Source organism: Varanus komodoensis, unplaced genomic scaffold (genome assembly GCF_004798865.1).
Source record: "Varanus komodoensis strain SLA01 unplaced genomic scaffold, ASM479886v1 scaffold36, whole genome shotgun sequence".
Lineage (NCBI taxonomy): Eukaryota > Metazoa > Chordata > Lepidosauria > Squamata > Varanidae > Varanus > Varanus komodoensis.
Window position 1 is genome coordinate 8,074,870 of NW_025335873.1, and position 22,677 is coordinate 8,097,546.

At 52.3% G+C, this 22,677-nt stretch overlaps 1 protein-coding gene across 1 annotated transcript; it reads right to left on the minus strand.

Annotated features, from left to right (window-relative positions):
- Positions 1-636: 636 nt before the first annotated feature.
- Positions 637-19,501, minus strand: CERCAM (cerebral endothelial cell adhesion molecule). Its single transcript, XM_044439724.1, has 13 exons — positions 19,263-19,501; positions 15,415-15,525; positions 14,741-14,858; positions 14,125-14,259; positions 13,245-13,449; positions 12,200-12,319; positions 11,036-11,112; positions 9,934-10,040; positions 8,215-8,347; positions 7,481-7,608; positions 6,816-7,019; positions 3,962-4,218; positions 637-1,310 (listed from the first exon to the last, which is right to left on the minus strand). Exons 1-12 carry the CDS (start codon positions 19,499-19,501, stop codon positions 3,972-3,974), a joined length of 1,824 nt encoding a protein of 607 aa, XP_044295659.1. The 3' UTR covers positions 637-1,310; positions 3,962-3,971.
- Between the last annotated feature and the right edge of the window lie 3,176 nt (positions 19,502-22,677).

Below are 22,677 nucleotides of genomic sequence, written 5' to 3' on the forward strand. Positions count from 1 at the left end.
TCCTCTTCCATTTACACACACGCTCTGCTCATGGAAAGCTAAGCGCTCAGGGATATTCCCAGACCAGCCTTTCACGCTAGTGATCTATGAGCGGGGAGCTTTCCAACTCAGGGTGGAGTTTGCACAGGGGATCGTTTTTCCACGGTGATGCACAGGCCTCCTGTAAAACTCGCGCCTGGCACAGCACCCCATGCACATGGGTTCTTTTCCCCAGTCAACATGGTTTCGGGGAGGTTCTGGGGGGCTTGAAAAAATGAAAAAAAATTTAAAATTGTGTGGACAACGAAAAGTACATGTGCAAATAAATCGTCTTGGGGAACGGCACAGCTAGAGTTCACGCCTAGCAAAATGCATTTTGTGTTTTTTTGAAAGTGCAGGATTTGCAACCGATTCGCCTCTAGTCCTGCATGCTGGTGTCCCAGGGAAACAGGCAAGAACCATGATGGGTTGCCAACTTTCCCTCTAAACAGGGCTTCTGTGCCATCAGAGGCACACGACCTCATGTGACCCTTTCTCCACCACGGAGAAAACTTGGTGTGATGAATTTCTGTGGGTGTTAGAGGAAAGAGGAGTCAAGGGGAAAAAGCTGGGCATCACAGCTCAAAAGAAAGGAATAAAACCGCAACAAGTACAACATTCAATAAACTTAAATACGAGTGTGTGTTTAATTTGCAACACAGTTGGCTTATCCCACTTAAAACCACCATTCAGGTGACTGCGTTGACTCCAGGTGAAGCGAGAGAACCGGAGATGAAAGCTTAATTTTTGCTCCATCCTTGTCCAGAATCACAGTCTTTAAGTCCAAGGAGTCCTGTGTTGTCCTGTGACTGGCTGGCATGGAAAATCCCATCTGTTCGTAGTGTTCAAGGCAGTCAAAGGGAGCAGAAAGCTCCTAATCCGAAGCAGGACGAATAATTTATCCAAACCAGAGTTCATATGAAGCTGGAAGGTTGGGTTGCTCTCTCAGCAAATATTTGTCCAAAGTGGCTACCCAGGTGGGCTAAAGAGGAGAAGAAACATCCAAAGGGATCCGAGGTCATGGCCTTCACAGAGCCATTCTGTCGTGTTTGTGAATCGAGATTTGTTCCTAAGAGGCCGCAAGGGAAAAGTTCCATCTGGTTCGGGCGGAAAAACACCTTGGGAGATTCTAGAGCCGATGGGAAAGCACATCCCGGCCTTCGAAGCGTTTTCTGCTCACAGTCCCCTCTTTGTTCAAGCATCTCAAGAAAAGGGTGTCCGGAGAGAAGGCAGAGAATGGGGAAATTTAGCCCAGATCTTTCATCTTCTTCGTGAGGGGCCAGGTGACGGACCTTGGGAGTGAAGAGATGGGTGTTATAGAGAGAAAACTCCACTGGTGGACAATGGGGAGAGAATATTTTATTTTGTTTATTTATTTAAAACATTTCTATGCCGCCCTCATCGCAACAGAGCCTTGGGGCGGCTCACAACATAATTAAAATATATAAATAAGAGTTAGTACATTAAAATTTCATTAAAAACTTGGTAACATCTCGGCATAAAATTTAAAATCCTAAACATACATAATAAATGAACAATTAAAATAAGTTTTAAAGAAAAAGGGCTTAGCCTGGCGCCAAAAAACAAATAACGACGGCGCCAGGCGGACCTCTCTATTTACAGCTTGCCTTGGTCTTGCAGGGTGCTTGTACGTGCCTGTGCTAGAAAGCCTTGAAGCAACGGATTCTGACTGCTTAATGCAGGTGCTGAAGGTTCTTCCAGGCCTTGAGGGCTAGAATCTTGTTGGCTTTTTAAAGGGAAGCCAGAGTTATTCTTCTGTCTTATTTGAGGCACCCTGAACAGGGCTTAAATCAACATGGTTTAAATGTTGCTTTAATGTTATCCTAAGGTTTTGTTACTTTTGTTTTGACTCCTGGTGAGAGCACCAGCCGAGAGTAAGATTCTGGCGAAGATCTACACCCATCTATTTGACAGTAAGGAAGGAAGAGAGGAAACTTTTGCAAATCAGTCTTTCGAAAAGGCTGCTTGCTCCGCTGCCTCCTCCCTGCTTCCTGAAAAATCCAGAAGGCCCCAGGGAGGAGAAATGTCAGCCAAAGTAGCAAAGGAAACACGGCCGGCGAAGCCAACTGCAAGAAACAGGGCACGGAGAAACAGGCCAAAGACAGGCCGCTCTCGCAGGTGTCCTCCGTGCGGGAAGGGGCCACGGCTTGCCCCCGGAGGCTGGGCTCCTGCTGGTGCTAAAACTTCTCAGATCAACAAGCTTCCGAGGCTGCCACAGTGGCTGACCTGCTGCTCCAGCTGCAAGGAGCCATCAGAACTTGTAGCCACGACGCCCGCTGCTCCGTGAATGCACGCGATCTCTGCTGAACCCCGTCCAAACCGGGAGCTGGCACTGCCTCCCGCGGGAGTGAGTCCCCACAGTCGCACTCTGCAATCTGCAAAGGGGCGCTTACTCTCCCGCCCGTCGGCAGGACCCACCCCTGGGTCCTGGAAGGCTCGTGGAGGAGCCTCATGCGAGCAGCATGGTTCTCTCTGACTGACGCACGAACGTACTTTCGCAAACTTTCTTCGTTCAGGTGGCCTCCTCCCAACCTCACTGTCACGAGCTGGAATAAGTCGCCCACGTTTCAACACAAGCGCCAAACCAACCGTGCTAGGATCAGCCTTGCCAGCCGGCTCCCTTCTCGGTGGGCTGGACCACCGCTCCCAGCTTGTTCCCAGACAGCGGCCAATGGGCATACTGGCCCCCGCAAATCGCCTTTCTCTACGCCTAAAATTTATCTCACACACGATCTCAGAGCAAGTCACAATAATCACTTGTACTGCAAGTATAATTCGAAAAGAAAAAATGACTGGGGTGGAAACCTAGTCTGGAGGGTTCTAAGTAGCAGAAACATCCTGGAATGATGGGAATTGGATTGTCCACTGGCCAGAGCGGATCCCTCAGAGAGAGTGCCGATCTGTGAAGCTCAGCACGTGAATTAATGACACACAAAAAGCACAATCGGCAACTTGTTGCTGCAGGCGGCCCAGGTAGGAAAGCAGCCGCTGCAGCAAGCACCGCTTTCAAAAGCCAGGAAACCTCCCCCTGGGGACGTTTTATTTTGCTGCGCTTGTTTGCAAACTGGAGAATTGTTCTGGGCAGAACTGAAGCTCAAAACTCAGCAAAATAACTCCGCAAAACGGCTCGCTCATGAAAAAGACAACCCTGGAATGCTCTTCGTTGAAGGAGAGAGGGAGACTTTCCCGGTAACACCGTGCCACGTCGAGCCAACAAAGAACTTTCAACAAAAGGCAAGCTGTATCCAGAACGGTGCCTAAGGCAGACCTTCCAAAAGCCACTGGCCCTGTAATGACCACTGTCCTCTTTCCAGGGTGCCAATTTACTAGCCCAGAAATGGAAGTGGTGACGCTGGCGTATGCAGAGAGTGTAGAACACACAACTGCAGTGTCATTCGACCAGCAGCGCATGCATGCTCTGTGCAGGGTTGCACTCAGGTCAGAAACAAGACAAAGCACCCGTTTCATGCACAACACATTGGCTGGCAGGTGTGATGTCAATACAGGCAACCTGGCAAGTGCAGAGCAGTTCTGCGACCTAAAAAATAAAACAAAACCCAACGACCTAGGCAGTATCTTGAAAAAATAAAAATAGGCAGCGCCTTTGAAGCAGATGCCGTATTCCCATTCCTGGGTATCTCAGATTCCCACGAGGAAGGGAGAAAAATCCCGGCAGCTTCTGGTTTCCCCATGTTTGACCACAACCCTTCTCTTGCATCCCCACAACCCGCTTGCGTTCACTGGCTCTGCACGCAGACATCAGAAGCAACAGCTGGAAAGCCGGATGGACGGACACAAAGCCAGTAAACAGGATGGGGGGAGAAGCCAGGAGAGCACCGTCTCCCGGGAAACGTTTCCGGCAGCGTCTGATTCGCGAGTGCTTTCACATCTGTGGCACAGCGGTTTCCCAGGCGTCACTTACTGGGCAGGTGTTATAGCTCATCCCTAGATGTGGGGTGAAAGGATTGGCCGGACGTCCCCCTCGGGACACGGACATCCTTCAGCGTCTTCTGGGAGCCGCTCCAGTCTGTCTTCTGCGAGTCATCGTTCCAGATGGTGGAGGTCTCCGTGTCACTCATCCACTGCGCGTCGCCGGTGTAGTGGGTTGGGTAGGCCAGGAGGGGATGCACAGAGAAAGCCCGCAGGTCTCGCTGGCTGAAGTGCTTTTTGTACTCCTCACTGGAAGAGGGAAGACGAGAGGAAGACCGTTACAGCACTAGGATCGACATTCTGGGCTCAGCTCGGCACCGAGCCCAAGAGAAGGGGCACACAAAAACATCCGTGCGCATGAGAGAGGGGAATGGAGGCCCCCCGCCAGCAGCAGCGCCCTAAGCGCCGATGGATGCTTCAGCGGTTTTTACGGGGAGGAGGAGAAAGCAATGCTGGGTAGAGCTGCCCCAGTGCCAAACAAGTCCAGGTGATGCTCTGGTTTGGAGAGAGAGCCCGGCTTGGATGGAAAGTCTCGAAACACGGCCAAGATGCTCAGCGTCGCCCAGGCCGGCAGCCTGTCAAGCTCTTACTCATCTGGAGGAAAGGCCCACAAGAACTGTGGGCCGGCCGGCTGGCCAGCCAGCACAAGGGAAAGGGGGGGCAGCAGCAGGCCTTTCTCGGGGGCTGGGGTCTTAACCAGGGCTCAAAGGTATCCACTTGGGAGGCTTTTCTAGTCAGGGAGACCAGGAATTGCCCCCACCCCCCACAACTGCACACATCTTTTTGTGGGGGCAGCAATGATGAAGCCCACATGGATGCAGGGGGAATCTGATGCACCGGAGGGTCTTTGTGGCCCTGGACCTTCACCTTGGCAAGTCTCCCGAGACAGTAGGATGAGGCAGAGGCCCCCCCTCCCCGCACTTGGGGCTCTGCTTTAGTTCTCCATCTGTTACCTGGGAAGGAGGGACCCGCCCAGGGGTCTCAAGGGCTGCCAAGAGGTGGTACTCCTAGGAAGTAGGAGCAGGGCCAAAAGAGCCCATTCCGGCCTGGACACCAGCCAGAGAAAGGCCGCTTGTGCCCCTGGTTGTGCCCTTCCCAGACCAGGAGAAACACCCCGAAGGACACAGGAACCGCAGCTTGAGCCTTGCAGATTCCCCCCTCCCACCAGCCCCTTCCCATTTTGTGTCATGCTGTCTGGACTGGAATCCGTGGGCAGAGTCCGCCTCGTTCCTCGCCGTTGCAAGCAGCCCCTGCGAGGCTTTCGTGCCGCTGAACACGGCAGGGAGATGCTGCAAGTCAGGAGCGCAGAACAATCACGCCCTGGGAGCTCCAGACAGGACTGACAAAGACTGGGCCTTCCGCCAAGCCAGTGACACCGACAGGTCCTGCCGACAGGTCTGGGCAGCCTTTAATTACATCGCCGCAACGCCTCCTTCCTTCCTTCCTTCCTTCCTTCCTTCCTTCCTTCCTTCCTTCCTTCCTTCCTTCCTTCCAAGTGAAACACAGATTCTAGCTCTGAATTCACCAGGCTTCCCACCCCAGCGCTGCTCTTTTAAAGGACAGCGCTGCGGAGGGCAGGACTGTGCAGCAGGCAGAAAGTCACCCTCCTCTTCCTCTGGAGCCCTTTTGCCACCAAACTGCTCCCCCCCACACACACCTCAGTGCTTCATGCCTCCCCAGGTGGCCCCCCTGCCAGACCACCCTGGTCCAAATCCTCCCCCGACAGCTTGCCTGCTCGGAAGAGTCAAGAGCAGGAATGGGCAGAGACATCGCCAACCTCCTATCTAGCTTGGCTCCGAAAGCTTGCATTTTAACCCCAGCAATCTGGCTTCTGGAATATTTCCAGTGAGGAACTGAAAAAAAAGGCTTGGCAGCGGCCCTCCAGTGTGGTCTTTGGGCTGCCCCTCCCTCCCCGGCCATTCCTGCTCCTGGGGACGCGCTGAGTCTTCTTTTCCATTCTTGGTAGAAGAAATGAGCTCACGAAAGCAGATGTTTTTCCTTAAGAGGGACTGCCGTGGCGAGCGGGTGGAGCTGGGGAGGGGGGAGAGCAGGCTGCGCTTTGCGCATGAGACAAGACTCTGCTTGACCAGTACTGGAAACGGGATCGGTTCATCCTGAGCCGTCGGGGGGGACTAAGAGTTCTGCAGAACCGGAATGCTACAAGCTGGGATGGATCCGGCGGAAAATGTGGGGAGAATTCCTGTTGGATCCACCTGCAGATGCCCACACAGCCTAGTCACAGACTCTCAGCCCAACCTACCTCACAGGGTTGTTGTTGTGGGGATAAGATGGAGGAGGAGATGTAAGCTGCCTTGAGCCCTTGTAGGAAAAAGGCAGGATATAAATCGAAAAAAAATCGACACCCCACAGAAACAAATGCTAAAAAACAGGAACGAAAACAGCAGAGCTGCTACAGAGTACCACGGGGGTCCGATTTCTCTCGCAAGCAAGCGAATGGTATCCTCTGGGTACTCTGCAGCAGTTACATCTGGGGGGGGAGCTTCCCCCATATTTCTGGGGGGACGTGGGCTCAGGGGATGCGCCTCTCTCACCCCTGCTGCATATTAAAACTGAACTCATTTTTCCATCTGGTCGAACATAAAGTCGCCCAGGATCTTTGGCTCAGAACAAGGCGTTTCGCTGGCACCTCTCTGGGAAGGTCTCAAGAGAAGTAGGTTCTTTCGTCAGGTTCCGAAATTGGTGAAGGGCGAGCGCATGAAGAAGGCAAATCATTCCGTCTTTTCTCATTCCCCTGCAGAAGACTTTCTTTTTCTGGAAAAGAAATGATTAAAAGGAAAACTAGCAAGTGGAGGGGAGCGCCTTCAGCCTTTGGACTTTCTCCTTACTTGGGGTGCTTGTCATACATGATGGGCAGGAACTCGTCCACTGGCAGCATTTTGGAGATCGGCTGGGCATCAAGCAGCTTCTGGGCCCCCTGCTGTGAGATGACGTAAGCCAGAGTCCAGTAGGAATATTCGGGTACCACCAGGTTTCGCACATCCTCCACCGGCGCCTCGTCCTCCGAGTTCACTTGTTTCCTGCCCAGGTAGCTGGAAAGACACCAAAAGGGCCCTGTGCTTCGTTTCCACATCCCTCCTGCAGGCAGGAGGGGCCAGAGAAGGTATAATGCACAAGATTCATGGGGAAGACGCATGTTCTGCATGCCCAAGATCCCCGAGTATTACGGGGAACAGGCTGAGTTCAAAGCACCTAATTCAGTATTGCTAAGCCAAGGGCGCACACGCTTCTGCATCTGAGAGCCACGTCGGTCCACAGATTCTCAGGGACACCAAAATCAGGCCGAACGCCAGCTCTGCTCTGCTCACTCGACCCGTTCCCTGTGCTCCACCTGGCCAAAAAGCAAGCTCTGTGGACAGCGAGTCAGCCAGCCCTCAGCAGTGGCAGCAGCATCTTTGCACGAAGCATGCAAGGTGTCGGATTCTCTGCGCCAGATCCTCTGTGCGAGTGGGAGAGGGAGAAGGGGGTGGCTGACATCAGAAAAGCAACGCACATCAGATCCCAGTCCAGCTGCACCTGCTCCACTTCGGCCATCAACCTCAGCAGCCGCTTCTTGAAATAAGCCTCGAAGCGCACGTCATCCTCCAACACGATCGACCTCTCCAGTCCCCGTGCGACTATCTGAAGCACAGACAGGCATGGGCTGTAGGCCAGAGGGGCGTTCTGCTCCGCCACAGGCCTGCTCCAGGACCGCAGCCGGCAGACAGGGGGAAGGAGGCCCTTGATTTGGCACAGGGGCGGTTGGCGTGGCTGGGAGGGAGCGGATAAGCGCAACAACCCTGGACACATTTGGAGAATGTAAGGCACGGGGGACCGAGCCGGTACCTCTGCTCCGAAGGGCCGGTCTTCCCAGCCCCGCAGCGGTGGGGCTACCCTCATGCAAAGGGAATTACAGTGACTGCGTGGCTCATTTCCACCCTGAGGCACCTTTGCACAAGTTCACCTGCACATCCAGGCCACCTCCTTTACTAATTCATGTTTTCCATCCCAGCTCATAGTTAGAAGAACTTTGCAATTCGGCACTAGAGCCTGGTGTGTCTGCCCTTTTCCTCCTCCCACCAAGTCCCCTTTCCTTTAGTGTTGTGTTCTGCCTTCCGGAGCGTGGACACAGCCAGCCCTGGACTCGCGGCCATGATCAGATCCTCCCTCGGCCTGGTGCTCTCCGTGCCAAGCAAGCCCGGCTCGCTCCACCTTTTCTGCTCCGTCTAACCCCGCCTGGCCCCTCACCTCTTGCCACACTCGATGGTGGCTCAGAAAGCAGCCAACCTCCCCCTTGGTGAGGGTCCTTCCGGCAAAAGGGTCGTAATAGCCCGGGAGGAGGTCCACGCCCAGTTTCTTGATGTCGCTGCTGTTCAGGGCGCTGGTGGAGAAGAGAATGCGGGGATCAGAGACACAGGACGTCAAGAACAGACTGAGAATCGGGGAAGAGGATGAGGAGATCCCAGACTTCTGGCGTCTCAGCTGGGGACATGGCTCCGAGCAGAAAATCCACCCCATTCCCTGCTTTTCGGCTTCCTGGACTCCTGCCCACTTTGCAGCCGCCCAGAGTCCGAGTCCGGCGGGCACAGCCAAGTTCCACTGGGTGCCCCCCGGGGATCCAGTCCCACCGTGCGCAAGCAGCCCTGTCCTTCCGCGCCCCTCCTGCTGGCCACAGCGTTCCGCTGGGAAGACGCCTGGCCACTGGGAAGGCTGCCAGCTGCATGACCAGCGGGCCACGGGGGGGCTTGCGCTGTGCCCCCTGAGCTTTCACCCGCTACGGCATCCAGCTGGCTTCTGGACGTGGATTGGGAATGAGCCCCTCCTTCCCCCTGGACCGGCCCCGGCCTTCCAAGCTAAGCCACCACGGAAGGAGGTCCTTCCTGCCACCACGACAAGAGGACGGCGCTCTCTGCAACTTTGCCCTTTGAGGGCCACCTTGGGCCATGCTCAGAACAGCACCTTTAAGGCGCCAATCCCACAGGTCAGCGGTTGTCCAGCTTTTCTCTCCAAGACTCCATCACAGCCTGGATCCCACCCAGAGTCCACCTGACCAAGAAGCGAGTTTGCATGTTTCTAGGCATGTTGGAGTTCAATGGATGGTTTACAATGCGTTTTAAGGATTTTTTTTAAATCGCAGTGGTATGTGGCGAGTGTATTAGCAGGGACTTTAAAGCAGAAAGAAACGAAAATAATCCCTCTAGCGTTGTGGAAAGGCTGCTCTCGGTGTGCGGAAAGGCTTCAGGTGACGCGTGGCCGGCTGGCCACAGCCACACAGGGCTGGACAGAGAAATCTTAGTGCTTGTTCTGGATGCTCCCGATTTCACCTGGATGAAATCGGATTTCACCTGGATGAAATCCGTATATGCCCGACCGCCCTTTGAGATCTGCGGGAGAGTCCCTTCTCCAGGAATCCTCTATGAAAGAAATTAGGAGGGTAAGTACTCGGAGGAGGGCTTTCTCTGCGGTGGCGCCCAACCTATGGAATTCACTCCCCAAAGAGGTCCGCCTGGCACCGTTGTTACTGGTTTTTCGGCGCCAGGTAAAGACCTTTTTATTTAAACATCATTTTAATTGTTAAAATATATGATCTGGCCAGGGCAACTTCTTCTTCCTTCTCTTTTCTTCTCCTATATTATTTATTTACTTATTTTATACTGATAATTTTAATTTTATATTATTATGTTTGTAACTCAGTGTATTTTTTGTATTTTTGTATTTAATGGTAATTTATTATGTTCTATTGTATTTCAATGTATTTTATTGTGTCGTAAGCCGCCCCGAGGCTTCGGCAAGGGGCGGCATAGAAATGTTATAATAATAATAATTATTATAATTATTATTATTATAATTATTATTATTATTTCTGGGTGCCACCGGTGGAGAACTGACTCCAGTGGGCCAATTTAGGGTTCAAACAAAGGACAGAGCCAAAGACTGCACTCCCCAGAAGAGGGTGCGGGGAGTCACCTTCCGTCCACGGCGGGAACCACCACGGAGTCTATCTCCAGTTCCAGGAGCGCAGCAAGCATGCGCTCCTTGCGGTCTGGGCGCCGCACCAAGTTGATGAGGAAAACCTGCAAGAGAAAAATGTATGTCCAAGAGCGTGCGGCTGGGTGGCCAAGGGGGGGAGTGAAGCAGACTCTGGTCCAGACGGACGGGTGTCATCCCCGCCAGCCACCACCCCAGAGGCCAGGTTGCAAAACCTAAAATTACGTTTGACTATGTGTTAAAGTGGATGGTTTTCAGCTCTCACCTGTACAGTCCTCATGGGCCATATGGAAATAGGATACTGTCAATCCCTCGGTCAACAAACTCTGGTATTATCATCAAAATGCCAACAAAATTGGGTATACACGCACCGACCGAAAAGGAGGCACTTATGACTTCTATTTAAAGAAAGGGCATGCTTCCAGTCCTCATGAGACTGAAGTATATTTTGAAACTGTGTGGGTTCTTTTTTCTGGGTTTATTAGCAGGAATGCTGTGGCTTTATCTGCCAGCTCTCTCTGAATGCCTTATTCCTGCTGAGCTGCAATCCTCAGAGTAGCTGAGGGAGTGAGCAGCGGGGAAATGAATCTTCCTAGCAAAAATATGTACTATTCCCTGTGGTAAGGGGCTATTAATTTAGGGTGGCTTGCTCTTGAAGGGAAAAATAAGGGCTCCATTGTACACACAGGACTAGGCAGAAAAAGTCCTACTGCTTCCAGCATTCCCTGGCCCTGGAAAAGAGGAACATTCCTAGAGTTACTGTGTTGTATCAATACTAATTCTGGGGCTCTCTGGGGGAGTACCCACAATAAGTACCTACATGTAAAATTTGGCACCCCAGCCCCGAATTAGGGAGAAGAAGTTCTGAGGCAGCAGCAAAACTGTTTGAAGTGATAGTCCATGTCCACCATGTCTGCACACATGCTGTTGAAATAGCCTTCTCAATGTTTGCCCCTCTAGGCCATGAGGACTAGAGACTTAACCTTAAAAACAAAACCAGCAGCCAACAAGAAGACTGATCCCTCTCTCCTTCAGACTTGGCCGTTTGAAGCGACACACATGCAATCTGACTTTCTCCTACCTCATCAAACCCAATTTTGGTAGGTTGCTTCGGTGGCAGGTAGACATGTCTGGAGGGGAGCATTGGAGGTCCATCCACTGTAAGAGAGATGCAAAGCATGGAGAGGAGGAAATACTCCTGCACACCGGTGAATTTTTCCCAAAAGGCCAGGCCTCAATTAGGTCGGTTTATTTCCCCAAGACCCACCCTGCAGTTTCTCCCTCCTCTTTATGCAGTTTGCACTGGGTATCTTAACAAGTTTAACAAGTTTTAATATGGAATTTTATTACCATCTTTTAATTGCAGCCAGAGTGGATCGTTAATTTATTTATGTTATACTTTTATGTATAGGTATTTTATTTGTGTAAGCCGTCCTGAGGCTCTCGCAAAGGACGGCATACAAATATCTTAGATAAATAAATAAATAAATATACAAAATGCTTCTAAGGGAAAATATTTTCGAAAGAGCGAGACTACATACAAACAAAGGGGTCTTTCAAAGCATATTGTCTTATATGTAATTATTTCCTGCTGGCATCTGCAAAGGCCAGGGCGGGCGACCTGGAATACGCAAGCCGACGCATTTTGCTTCCGCATCCAGCACAGAAAGGCCTCTCTTCTGGCAGCCCAACGGAGTGGGGAGAAAGGAAAAGCAGAAAAAAGGTGGCCGGAAGGAAGAGGAAGGGAGGGCCGGAAGGAAGAGAGAAAAAGCCATCCTGAGGCCTTCGCGACAGGACAGCACATAAATATTCTAAATAAATAAATGAGAGAGAGAGAGAGACAGCAGCCAGGGAGAGAGAGAAATGGGGGTGAAAAGAGAGGGGGAGCAACCCCAATGGCCAGCTTCAGCTCCGGACAGACTGTGCCACTATCGCTGTCAACTGCATACCATCAAATGCAGTCTGACGCGGCCAACATGGTCAGCGGCCGTCCCTGTGCCAGACGGAGGCCACCCTGAGGCCCCTGAGTCCGAACAGGTGTGCCTTACCTACCAGCGTAACCATCAGAGATCCTAGTGAAAGGCACCACGTGGATCCCCTCCCCAGAAGCTGGCCAGCTCAGCTTTCCCCAGAGCTGGAAAGAGCAAACAGCGATGGATGCAGGTCCTGGCCCCCCGAAAAGGTGCGTGGTTTCCCATGGACCACGAGAATCCCCCCCAGGGAGGGCTCACGCGCAAGGACTAACCCATCGCCTCCAGGATGAGGTGTACGAAGTTGATGCGCTCGTCCTCCAGGCTCTCGTGCGATTTCATGGGCACATTGATAAACCCAAACTGCCGCGTGTTGCACAAATACATCTGGGCTCCTGCACAGAAAACCGGGCGTTGTAAATGTTAAAAAAAAAATAAATGAAACGGGGTGCAAACGATGTTTTCACTTCGGTACCCACAACACCAACGGTGCGGTCTCTCGCTCTCTCTCTTTCCACATCTTTTTCTGTTTCCGTCCTTCTTCCCCTCTCCATTTTTTTTTCCTTTTTGCTTGCTCCAGCTGGACGTTTTCAGCGGCAGTGTCTTTTCAGTGTTGGCACCCTAGCTCTGGAACTCTCCTCCAGCCGAAGCCTAGCTGCCCTCAACACTCTTGTCCTTCAGGTGCCCATTTAAGGCATATTTATCTGTACAGCCATTGGGGGTATAGGCCAGTATTTGATCCCATTCAGCAATGGCTTTAGTGTATCTTAGGATGGAGCCATAATTACAGAGGAATGCTTTTAGTTGAGTGCATATGTTGTCCAGTTTCAAAAGCTCGTTAGCTGCCTGAGCAGGCCTGTATAGAACCAAATTTGTTCTATATTGTTAATTTATAATATTTTAATTGATTTATTTGTGAGCCGCCCCGAGGCTTCGGCAAATGGGGCAGCATAGAAATTTTCTAAATAAATAAATAAAACAGTCAGCAATTAAATGATAACAGTGAGAGGCAGTGCGGCGCAGTGGTTAAGGGCATGGGACTGGGACTCAGGCGATCCGGGTTCGAGTCCTGCTCAGCCATGGAGCCAACGGGGTGCCTTTGGGCCAGGCACAGCCTCTCAGCCCAGCCTACCTCACAGGGTGGTTGTTGTGGGGATAAGACTGAGGAGGAGAAGGATGTAAGCTGCCTTGAGCCCTTTGAGGAAAAAGGCAGGATATAAATCGAAAAATAAATAAATACAAACAAAAACAGAGCCACTACTAACAGCAGGTGGCCCTGTGGTCCCGCAGGGGAAGTGCTATTCCCACTTCCCCTCTCACCTGTGGCTTGACAGGAGTAGGCAAAGACGATGATGTCATCGAACGGCCAGGTGTACTGGGGGTGGGGAGGGTGAAAGGCCAGGCCGGCAGTGTCGCCTCTCTTCAGGTCAATCAAGAAAGTGGCATACACCATGGGAACCGCAAAGCATCCGAGGCGTTGCCGGTTCTTGGTGGGGAAATAGTCGGCCGTCCGGCGATAATAACCCTTGAACGGAAGAGAGATGCTTAGAACCACCTTGGGGACGGAAGACCCCTTCCTCCAAAGCACACGCAAAGCCCCCAGAAACTGTCCTGAACAGAACCGATCTAGCAGAGACACCAACATGGGACGGTATGTAAAAACTTTAAATAATTTTTTAAAAAGCGTTAAATAACAAGGCCAACCAGGAGATGTTTGGATGGCGGAAGCAATACAGGCACGATCTGCTCGTCCCACCCCAGTGCACGGAGCAAATGCTAGAGTTTTCGCTGGGAGTGGGCCGTGGGAACGTGCTGCACCAGGGCTGACCGAGTCCCCTCTTCCGGGTCCGTTGCGAGTGCGAGGCCAAGGGCTGGTCCCTCCCAGAAAAGGGACCACTTGCTCCCGATCGGTTCTGCGGGTGCCTTTCCTCCGGGCAGCCCTGGGAACAGTGCCCCCATCGGTCTCTCTCGTCTGTCGGCACCTGGGCATGCCACCTGGTCGAGGTGCCAGCGGCGTGTGCAGCAGGAACGGAGGACGAAGCGGGCTGCCAGGCTGGGTCCGGGTCCTCGTGCAAAAGCGACGCTTCCCCAGGGCAGGCTGGCAAGTCAGAGCGGCTGCACCTGCCTGCTGACAGGTGCTGGGGGGGGGGGCGGGGGGCCTACCTGGCAACCCCCAGAGTCCGCCCTCGCAGAAGCTCACCTGGGGAGTGATCCCGCACCAGAAGTTCGAGTAATACGTCTGGGACTCCAGCATGGGCGCGACCACCGACTGGTTCTGCGCGATCAGGAACCTCAGCGTCTGGTTGTCCGTCAGGATGCAGTCCGTGTCGGCGAACTAGGGAAGGAATTCACATGCATGCACACCCCCTTTCTCATGAGAAACCTGACCACTGTCCATGAGGATCCTGGGCGGGGAGATGCACCCCCCAGCAGAAATCCTCAGCACAGAAAACGCCTGGCCTGTGTCATTTTGATGTCTTTTGAAATGGCCTTTCTAGGAGCAAATAGACAGCAGACAAGGGCAGCTGGACGGGAGAAGGTGTCTGGTAAATTCCAAGGAAGCCACCTGCAGTTTTTGGGGGGTTTCGGGCAGGGGGGTAAGATGCCCAGATGCTCCCAGTCTAAGAGAAGTGGGAAGACCATCTTCCACAATTGGGCGCCCTCCAGATGTTGGACTACAATTCCCAGCATCCCTCAGCCATGAGACGGTGGGGGTGCAAGAGACCCATCTCAGTGGAGAAATCCAGATGTACGCAACCACGGCAGGGCGACTCGAGTCAAAACCCCCAGGGTCGGCAGCCGTCAGAGCAACGTACCAGAATGTAGTCGGCCTCTTCAGAGCGAGCAAAGTCGAGGGCATCTTGCTTAAGCCTCATGAGGTGTTCGAAGCGTTCGCTGGTCCAGTGCTTGGGCCCAAGTTCATCGGGATAAGAACTGCGTGAGGAGGGGAGATTTTAAACTGGGCAGGGCAGCCTACGGGAGCGCTCTGGCCTCACCCCGCAGCGGTCCTTGCAGGAACTCATGACCCAGCGCCTTCCACCTTGAGCAGGAGGGTCTCGATTAAGCCCAGACTATGAAATGCGCTCCCCAGAGAGGTCCGCCTGCCACCGGCGTTATACTCCGTCCGGCGCCAGGTAAAGAGCTTTTAATTCAACCATCATTTTAATTAATCGAGGCTTTTAGATGTTTTAAGATTTTTTCCCCTCTGTTCTGGCAGTCACATTTTCTATTTTTTCCTTCCTTTTCTTTTTAGTTTATCATGTTCAGTTTTATATTTTCTTAATTGTGGTTTTATTATGGTGTGATTCTAACTGTATACTATGTAAGTCATCCTGAGCGCTTGTATGGAAGGACGGAATGCAAATGCTTGCAAGACAGACAGACAGACAGACATTCCCCCTCTGAGGAGCATTCTCAATCCAAGGCAAGCATCATTGGTTGCTGCACCTCCTCTCAAGAAAAGGCTTCTCCTGCATCCCGCCAGCCTTACCTGGGCTCCTCGACGGATCTGAACACCACGTCCCGATACTGGCTTTCCACCGCAGTCAGCCACTCATGCAGCATCTCCGTCGTGTTGTCGATGTTGTGGTCCGTGGCGCACCTACAGCAGAGTGGGCCAGAGCGAGCGTGAGGTGTGGCCTGTGAAAAGCCCAGCCGGATCCAGCCCGGCAGTCCACGCACACGGTGACAACCAGCTGGCCACAGGACCCCCACCCAGCGGGATGGGCGCGGGCACCTCGTGCCCACGCTCCTCAGCAACCGGCGTGTGCAGGCAGGCCCCTCTGGGGAAGGAGGGAGCACACGGCCAGCAAGTCCAGTGGTCACCAGCTGCCTCCTCCAATTCGCCACTCCATTTCATCCTCACGACAACCGCCCTGCAAGGTGGGTTAAACTGCGAAGGAGTCACCCAGCAAGACTCGTGGCTGGGGGGCAAACAGAATTTGGATCTCCCCGGCCCCCGGTCCCACACCCTCACCACCCCGCCATGCCGGCTCCCCACCAGTTTGCCACGGGCTACCCAAAGCGTTACGTTGGCAACAAGAGCTACGCCGCAGGCCGCATGGCTGAGACAGCCCCCCTGAGGACGTGGTCCCCCTCTCCCCAGGTGCGAATGCCACCTACTCTGCTGGGAAAAGCCCCCTCTGCATCGTTACCTGCTCGTTGGCCCACCTGCCTGCTTCTTCTGTGGCCCAGATGATGGTGGCGGAGAGGCGGGGGGAGATGCCATCGCTCTCTCCCTGGCTCTCCATCCGCCACGCAAACCAGTCTGAGCACGGATGGGACCACAGCTCAGCTGCAAGAGCAGCTGCTCCATGGGAACAATCTGCTCCAGGGGCTCCCCAAACCCAGGCGCCGCCCCAGTTTGCTTCCCGTGTGTTCATACAGAGCAGAAAAACATGCCTGCTACCCTGAACTCCCTCGGGAAAGGCAAACGATCTGCAGCTGTTCAAAATTAGTTTGGCCCCACCCACTTCGCCTTTGACCCCACCCACCCCCAAACTGTGGGGTGGGCTTTCTCCAAAACTGAATTTGCCCCTGAATCCCGCCCATTTGCCAGCATAGTTCCAAAGCCCACGTCAGAGTTAGATTCGAGGTTTGTCTGAAGGGCAGTTAGACCTTCCATCCAGCCCAGAATATGCCAAACACGGCAAGCTTCCCTCTTTGCTGGCCAGGAAGTCTGCAATTTAGTCTGCATTATTACAACCAAGCACCATTTCCCTTGCTGAGCCAATTCCTGAAAATTGTACAGTTGTTTTCCAAATGGCAACCGTTCTGCATTTGGCTATGCCAAACACATTTATAGCTTGTGGTTTGTACACAGTGTGTCAGAACCTGCCTTCTGTTGCAACGGCAACTTTTAAAGGGACTGCTAAGCATCCCAAAGTTTTCCTGTAAGCTGAAATTCCCAAGGTTTTGAATCACTCCTGGCACCGCTTATGAACTGCTTTGGAAGCAACAACTGTGTGAAAGGTAGTAACCCTCTTTGCAGCCTTACAGTCGAAAGAACCTTTTGGCTATTGGGCGGTACAGAAATGAAACATAGAAATAAAGGGACACGGGAAACAGGAAATTAAGAGACCAAATACTTCTGAGAATGTTTTCAGTTGGGTTTAAAAGACTTGCAAGAAAGAAACCAGGGTGTTTAGGGGCAGTGTGTTCCAGAGGCAGTGAAGGAGAAGCAGAAAGGAATTTAACCAAGAGGAAGCCAAAGAGAGATGGATAAATAAAGGGAACATGAGTAATCAGGGATCTTCAGACGTGACTTTTATCATGCAAAGATCCAGCTTCATAAACCTCTGCACTTCCCCACCATTTCTTCCATCTTTTCTTTCCACAAAAGCATCCGTTCAGGAGGGAAAATCCGTTCACAAAGCACAGCAAGCCAAGCACACTTACAAAACACGATCTGTTATCCACAAACAACCCACCAAGAGAAACCACGGTTCGGTTTGTTTGAGATTAACAAACCATAGTTTATTTGCGCAGCTGGGCTGAAACACAACAGCCCTCGATTCAAGAACAACCCATACCCTGGCTTGTTGTGTTGTATGAACCAACAGTTTGTATTGCAAGCTGCCTAGAGAGCTTTGGCTACAGGTGGGTATAAAAATGAATAATTGAGAATAACAACCAGGTCACTATTGGGCTTCTGAGTCCTGGAATCTGCAGCAACACCTTCCTCCCAAAAGGAAAATTAACGAACAAGTTGAAGCAGGTGCAAGAACATGGCATGTGGTGAAAATGGCTGGCTGGGGATGATGGGAAGTGCAGTCCAGCATGCCTAGGGCCAGGCACTAGGCTGGGGAGAGATGGAAAGAAAGCCTGGAAGAGGTGTTTTCTCTCTCTCCGTCAGCCACATTCTCTCTGGGAGGAATGAGCAAGCCAGAAGAAATGCGGCCAGAAACGTTGCAGGGGAGGGGGAAGAGCTGCGCTACAAAAAGAAAAAGAAGCAAGAATAGAAACTAATGCACACCAGGCTGCATATTTAGGAGCTTGCTTCCCTGAATAAGACAGAAACTGCAGCATTCTTCCGTATGAGTTTAGCAGAGCTCACAGTTGGAAAACAGCTCACGAGCGCTTAAAAAAAAAAAAGTTTATACTGCCGGGTAAGGTTTCCCAGACACTCGTAGAAACAACTGTAAAACAAGCATGCCATGGATAAGCGATAGAACAAAGAGGCAGGGAATCCCTCCAGTCTGTAGCCTGCTTGCTTGGGGGCAGTGAAGAGAAGCCCAGGGTGGCAGGAAGAGCCCACTCTTCAGAGGGGCGTTGGATACCAGGGGTGGGATAACAGGAAACCCCCTTTGGATACCCTACTAGTCTCCCCCGAAAAGCACAAGGGCAAGCCTCCCACCTCTTCTTTCCACCCAGCTGAAGAGTTCAGTGTAACTCAAAAGCTAGCATTCCTAACCCCAGAAGCAGTTCACTGAACAGCCCAAGGCCGTGTTGTTTCAGACTCTAGCCGAGCCTAGTGATGGCTAGGAATCACTTCTGGCTATGGGACAACCCAGGGTTGCCCTGTGTCGCACTTGCAGCCTTGACAAATCAAATAAATTTTAGGATTTCCCTTTCAGTGCATCCCTTCCGAGTGGAGGAGGCACATTAAAGAACATGCAGTTACACACGGATGAGTGTCTGACCTCGGTTTCCTGAGCTTACCGTAACTGTGTGTATTACTTTAAGCGTCATTAAGTGGGAAGGGCAGGGGGATTCTTGGCCAAAATATTCTTATTTTTACTCTTCACTGCCTCCCGATTCTGCCCTGTACGGCCAGAGCCTATTCAGTCGGAGCCGGCTGCGTTTGGAGACCACCCTCAGGGCAGCCGCGGGAAATTCGCTGTCGACACATCACACGCCCAATGACAACACCAGGAAAAAGGCACTGCAACCCCACGGGGGCAAAAACCAGCCCCCCTTCCTTGTCCAGGGGGGCCCCGAGTAGGTCGGGCGCTGAAGCACCTCGAAGCCAGAAGCGGCAAAGCCCGGAGGGGGTCGCCGCCCGCTTGCCCCAAACCCTCTGCGCAATGGCGCAAAGCCCGGAAAGAAGGGAGGGGTTCCCCAGATCACGCGCGCACTGGCACGGCCTCGGGACCCCCGAAAAACGTCCACGGCGGGGGAGGCGCTGCAGTCCGGGCGTGGCGCCCCCCGCGCGCGCGCATGCCGCCCCCACGCGCCCCCGAGGCGCGCGCTCACCGGCGGACCGACCCCCAGCCGGCGGGCCTGCCCTGCCTCCCCCCGACCCGTCGCAGGCTCCTGGGCAGGGCGCCTGGGAAGCGAGACCCCAAGCCCGGCCCGCCCCGCGCCGCGCCCCCGCGCCCACCCCGCGGTGCCCCTTACCAGATGGAGATGCGCTCTTTGGGGTAGTCCATGCGCTCCAGGGCCCCCAAGTAATGGGGCAGCGAGTGCTGGGCGTTGCGCGCCAGGATGGCGACCACCACGCTGGGCGGCTCGTCCCGCCGCCCGCCCGGGGGCCCCCCAGGGCCCTCGGGCGGGGACGGCGACCCCAAGTCTGCGCCCAGGAGGAAGAGGAGGAAGAGGGGGGCGCGCGCCCGGAGCCAAGCAGCCGCCCGACGCATGTCTGCGGGACGGCGCGGCGAGCGGGCGCCGGGAGGGGAGGGGAGGGGAGGAGGGGGCGGGGGCCGAGGGGCGGGGCGCCAAACTTGAGGGGTGGGCTGCAGGGCTGCAGTCAGCCTAAAGACGCGCGGGGCGGGCGGGGGGGGGGCAATTTATCTAGTCTGCAAGCCTTTTCAAGCCCAAACTGAACTGTTTTTTAATTGTTAAGAAAATGGGGGGCAGAGAAATTTAGAGAAGCCAGCCTCTCCTTAGCTACTGGCCTGCTGAACGACGATCCTGTAAGCTGTCTTCTCAAGAGTGTTATGTTGCAGCATCCAGCAAGTTAGCTGGGGATACTGGGGGTTGTAGTCCAACCCATCTGGATAGCTCCAGAGTTGGAAAGGATGCTGACAGATGGACATCTTTCCCAACCCTTTCTGGAGAAGCCAGAGATTCAGTCTGGGACCTTTTAGCTTGGAAAGCATGGAGTGCTGCCCTTCACCTAAAAGTACATTAAGCTCCTAGTCCTCAAGGTTCTGCATAAAGGCCTGCATTAAGTAGGAATATAAGAAGCAGAACTGGATCCCATCGAGGCTGCTACTGCCTAAACCTTGTGTATGGGGGGCTTACTGTGGCCCTCTAGGCATTTTGGACACAATTTCCGTCCTCTTGGGATGCAAGAACATCAGAACAGCCCTTGGGATGCAAGAACATCAGAACAGAACATCAGAATCAAGGCAAACCCATCAGCAGGACATGAGTGAACTAACAGCCTTCCACCCATGTTCCCCAGCAACTGTTGTCTACCAACTTCCTGCCTCTGCAAGTGCAGCTACATGGGACGAGGAGCTGTGAAGACCCGGAGGAATTTATCCGTCAGCCGTGGGCCAAGGGCTGACGGATCAAAACTAATGCTGGTCTCCAAATTGCCCAACTCAGGTCTATCGTGAGTGACAGCTGCTCCCCAGAATTCTGGGGAGGGGTCTTTCCTAGCCCCACAACTGAACCTGGGACCTTTTTCCTGCCAAGGTCAGGTCTGGCCGCTTCAGCGAAGTATCAGAACTCACCCTATTCCAAAAGTGCACCCTTCCCAGAACTCAACCTGGATTTCACCAGGAAATTGGGTTCCAGGACTTGAGCCCAAACACAGGAGGGAGTTCCTCTGAGCACATGCAGAGAGCAGAGTTCTAGATAAAATGATCTGGCTTGCAGCCACCCTTGCATCTCTCTTAAAATAATACAGAATTTATTTTCGCACTCCATTCATATTGCCTTGACAGTAATGCTGAATTCCAAAGTATAATTACATGTTCCAACTATTCCCAGCTTACCTAGCAGACTCTGATTAAATTGAAAAACAAAAAAGGAACTCCAGTTCCATTCTTGACTTTGGGCCAGCAGTGCCACAAAATGTCATTTTCAATTTTGCTTTCAAGTGATATCCTTTGATCCCCATTCCTCGGGTGGCTTACAACTCGCTCAGGAACAATCAAGCGCAAATGCGACCATCAGGTTTGCACCGGTTTAAGGCAGCCCGTTAAAGATTTACTGAGCTACCCAGATTTCTAAGGCAAACGCAAAACCTCCGCTAGCTGGAGTGTGTCTGTCTTCTAGCAGCACAGGGCAATGCAAATAATAATGAAACAGCCCGTGCAAATGCTTAATTGCACACATCCTGAAGCAGTTTTCAACAACAACGACACAACAACAACAGCCAGGTTCCCTCCAGCGGCCTTGGACTACAAGGCTCAGAACCCGGATCTGCAAAGGTCGCTGCTACCCTCTAGCGATCAGAATTGCATCCTGGTTTGGGGGTGTCAACTTTTGTGTAAAGGTGGGGAGCAGGGGAGGGGGCAAAGCAGACGCCACGGGGGCTGGCCCTGGGAGGATGCCAAAATCCGCATCCCGGCACGGTTCCTGGGCGCCTTGCTCATTTGCTCGTTCACAGAAGACTGAACTGAGACAGCGGAAGTGTCTAATTTTCACACCAAATTTGTACAACTGCCCCCTTGTGCATTGATATTCTCTATTTTGGGCTAAATGGACCCCCAAAAGACAAAACCCTCAACTCCCCCTGTTAATGCCACCGGACACCCCGTGTGTTTTTCTGCCTGCACCAGAGATTCCAATTCCACAATCCTACAGATTAAATGCGAGCAAAATAAATCTATATCAGGGAAGAAAAGGGAATCCACAGAATGAGCAAACTTACTCTATTTCACACCCAAACAGGGCAACGTGCAATCCTATAAGCATTTTTACCTGGGGGTCGATTCCATTGGCCTCAGTGGGACTTGCTTGTGAGTAACACCGTATATGGATCGGACTCTAAAATGGCAAAATACAATATTGTTAATTGTTTGTGATGCCAGAACAGAGCACAGGAGAAGGAGTGGAGAAAGCACGCCCAGAAAAAAGGACAGATTGCAAAAAAGCAAGCAGAGGAAAAAGGCAGGTGAAATTCATTTCCCTTCACCACTGTCCAATATTTATATATTCAATGTTTATTTTTACTTTCTTGCTTCTGTTCCTACCTTTCCTTTCTGAGAAAGCCACAGTGGCTAAGAATAGAGATAACTCTAACCGACATTTGTTTGTTTAATTTACGTTTTGTGCAAGATGCTAATTGGACAGTGTAAAATTTTGAAATATATCTATGCAGTTTGCACACCAAGCAGTTCGAAAGCATCTACATGAAGAAGGAGCACACACACTAGTACAACCGGTGGTGTTTCATGATGCAATTCAGACTGTCTTTCCAACAGATGGTTGTGAAAGTCATACACTGACACACCGGTTTTATAGGCAGACACAGCCAGCACATAAAAGTTGTGTGGAATTTTATAATGTTATAATAATTTTGGCAACCATCTGTTGGGAAGAAAGATGGAGAAATTTCAGTTTTGTTTTCTCCCACATTCCTTGTTGTTTTCCTTGTTGTTCTTTCCGACTCCCTTTTGAAGAAAACTGGAAACTTTAGTAAGTTCCTATAAAAATGAACCAAGCAAAATTCTCAAGCATCTCCGATGGCCAAAGTCAAGAGATGTGACTCTTGGCCCTGCCTTCCAGACAGTTGTTAAAAATGAGAAATTTCAGGCCATCCTCATTTGGTGCCGCCAAAGCAACTGGACAGAGAAGTGGTCGAAAAGCAGTGACCTACCGAAAGCTCCAGGATGCAAACATGTCAGACAAAGGCGCA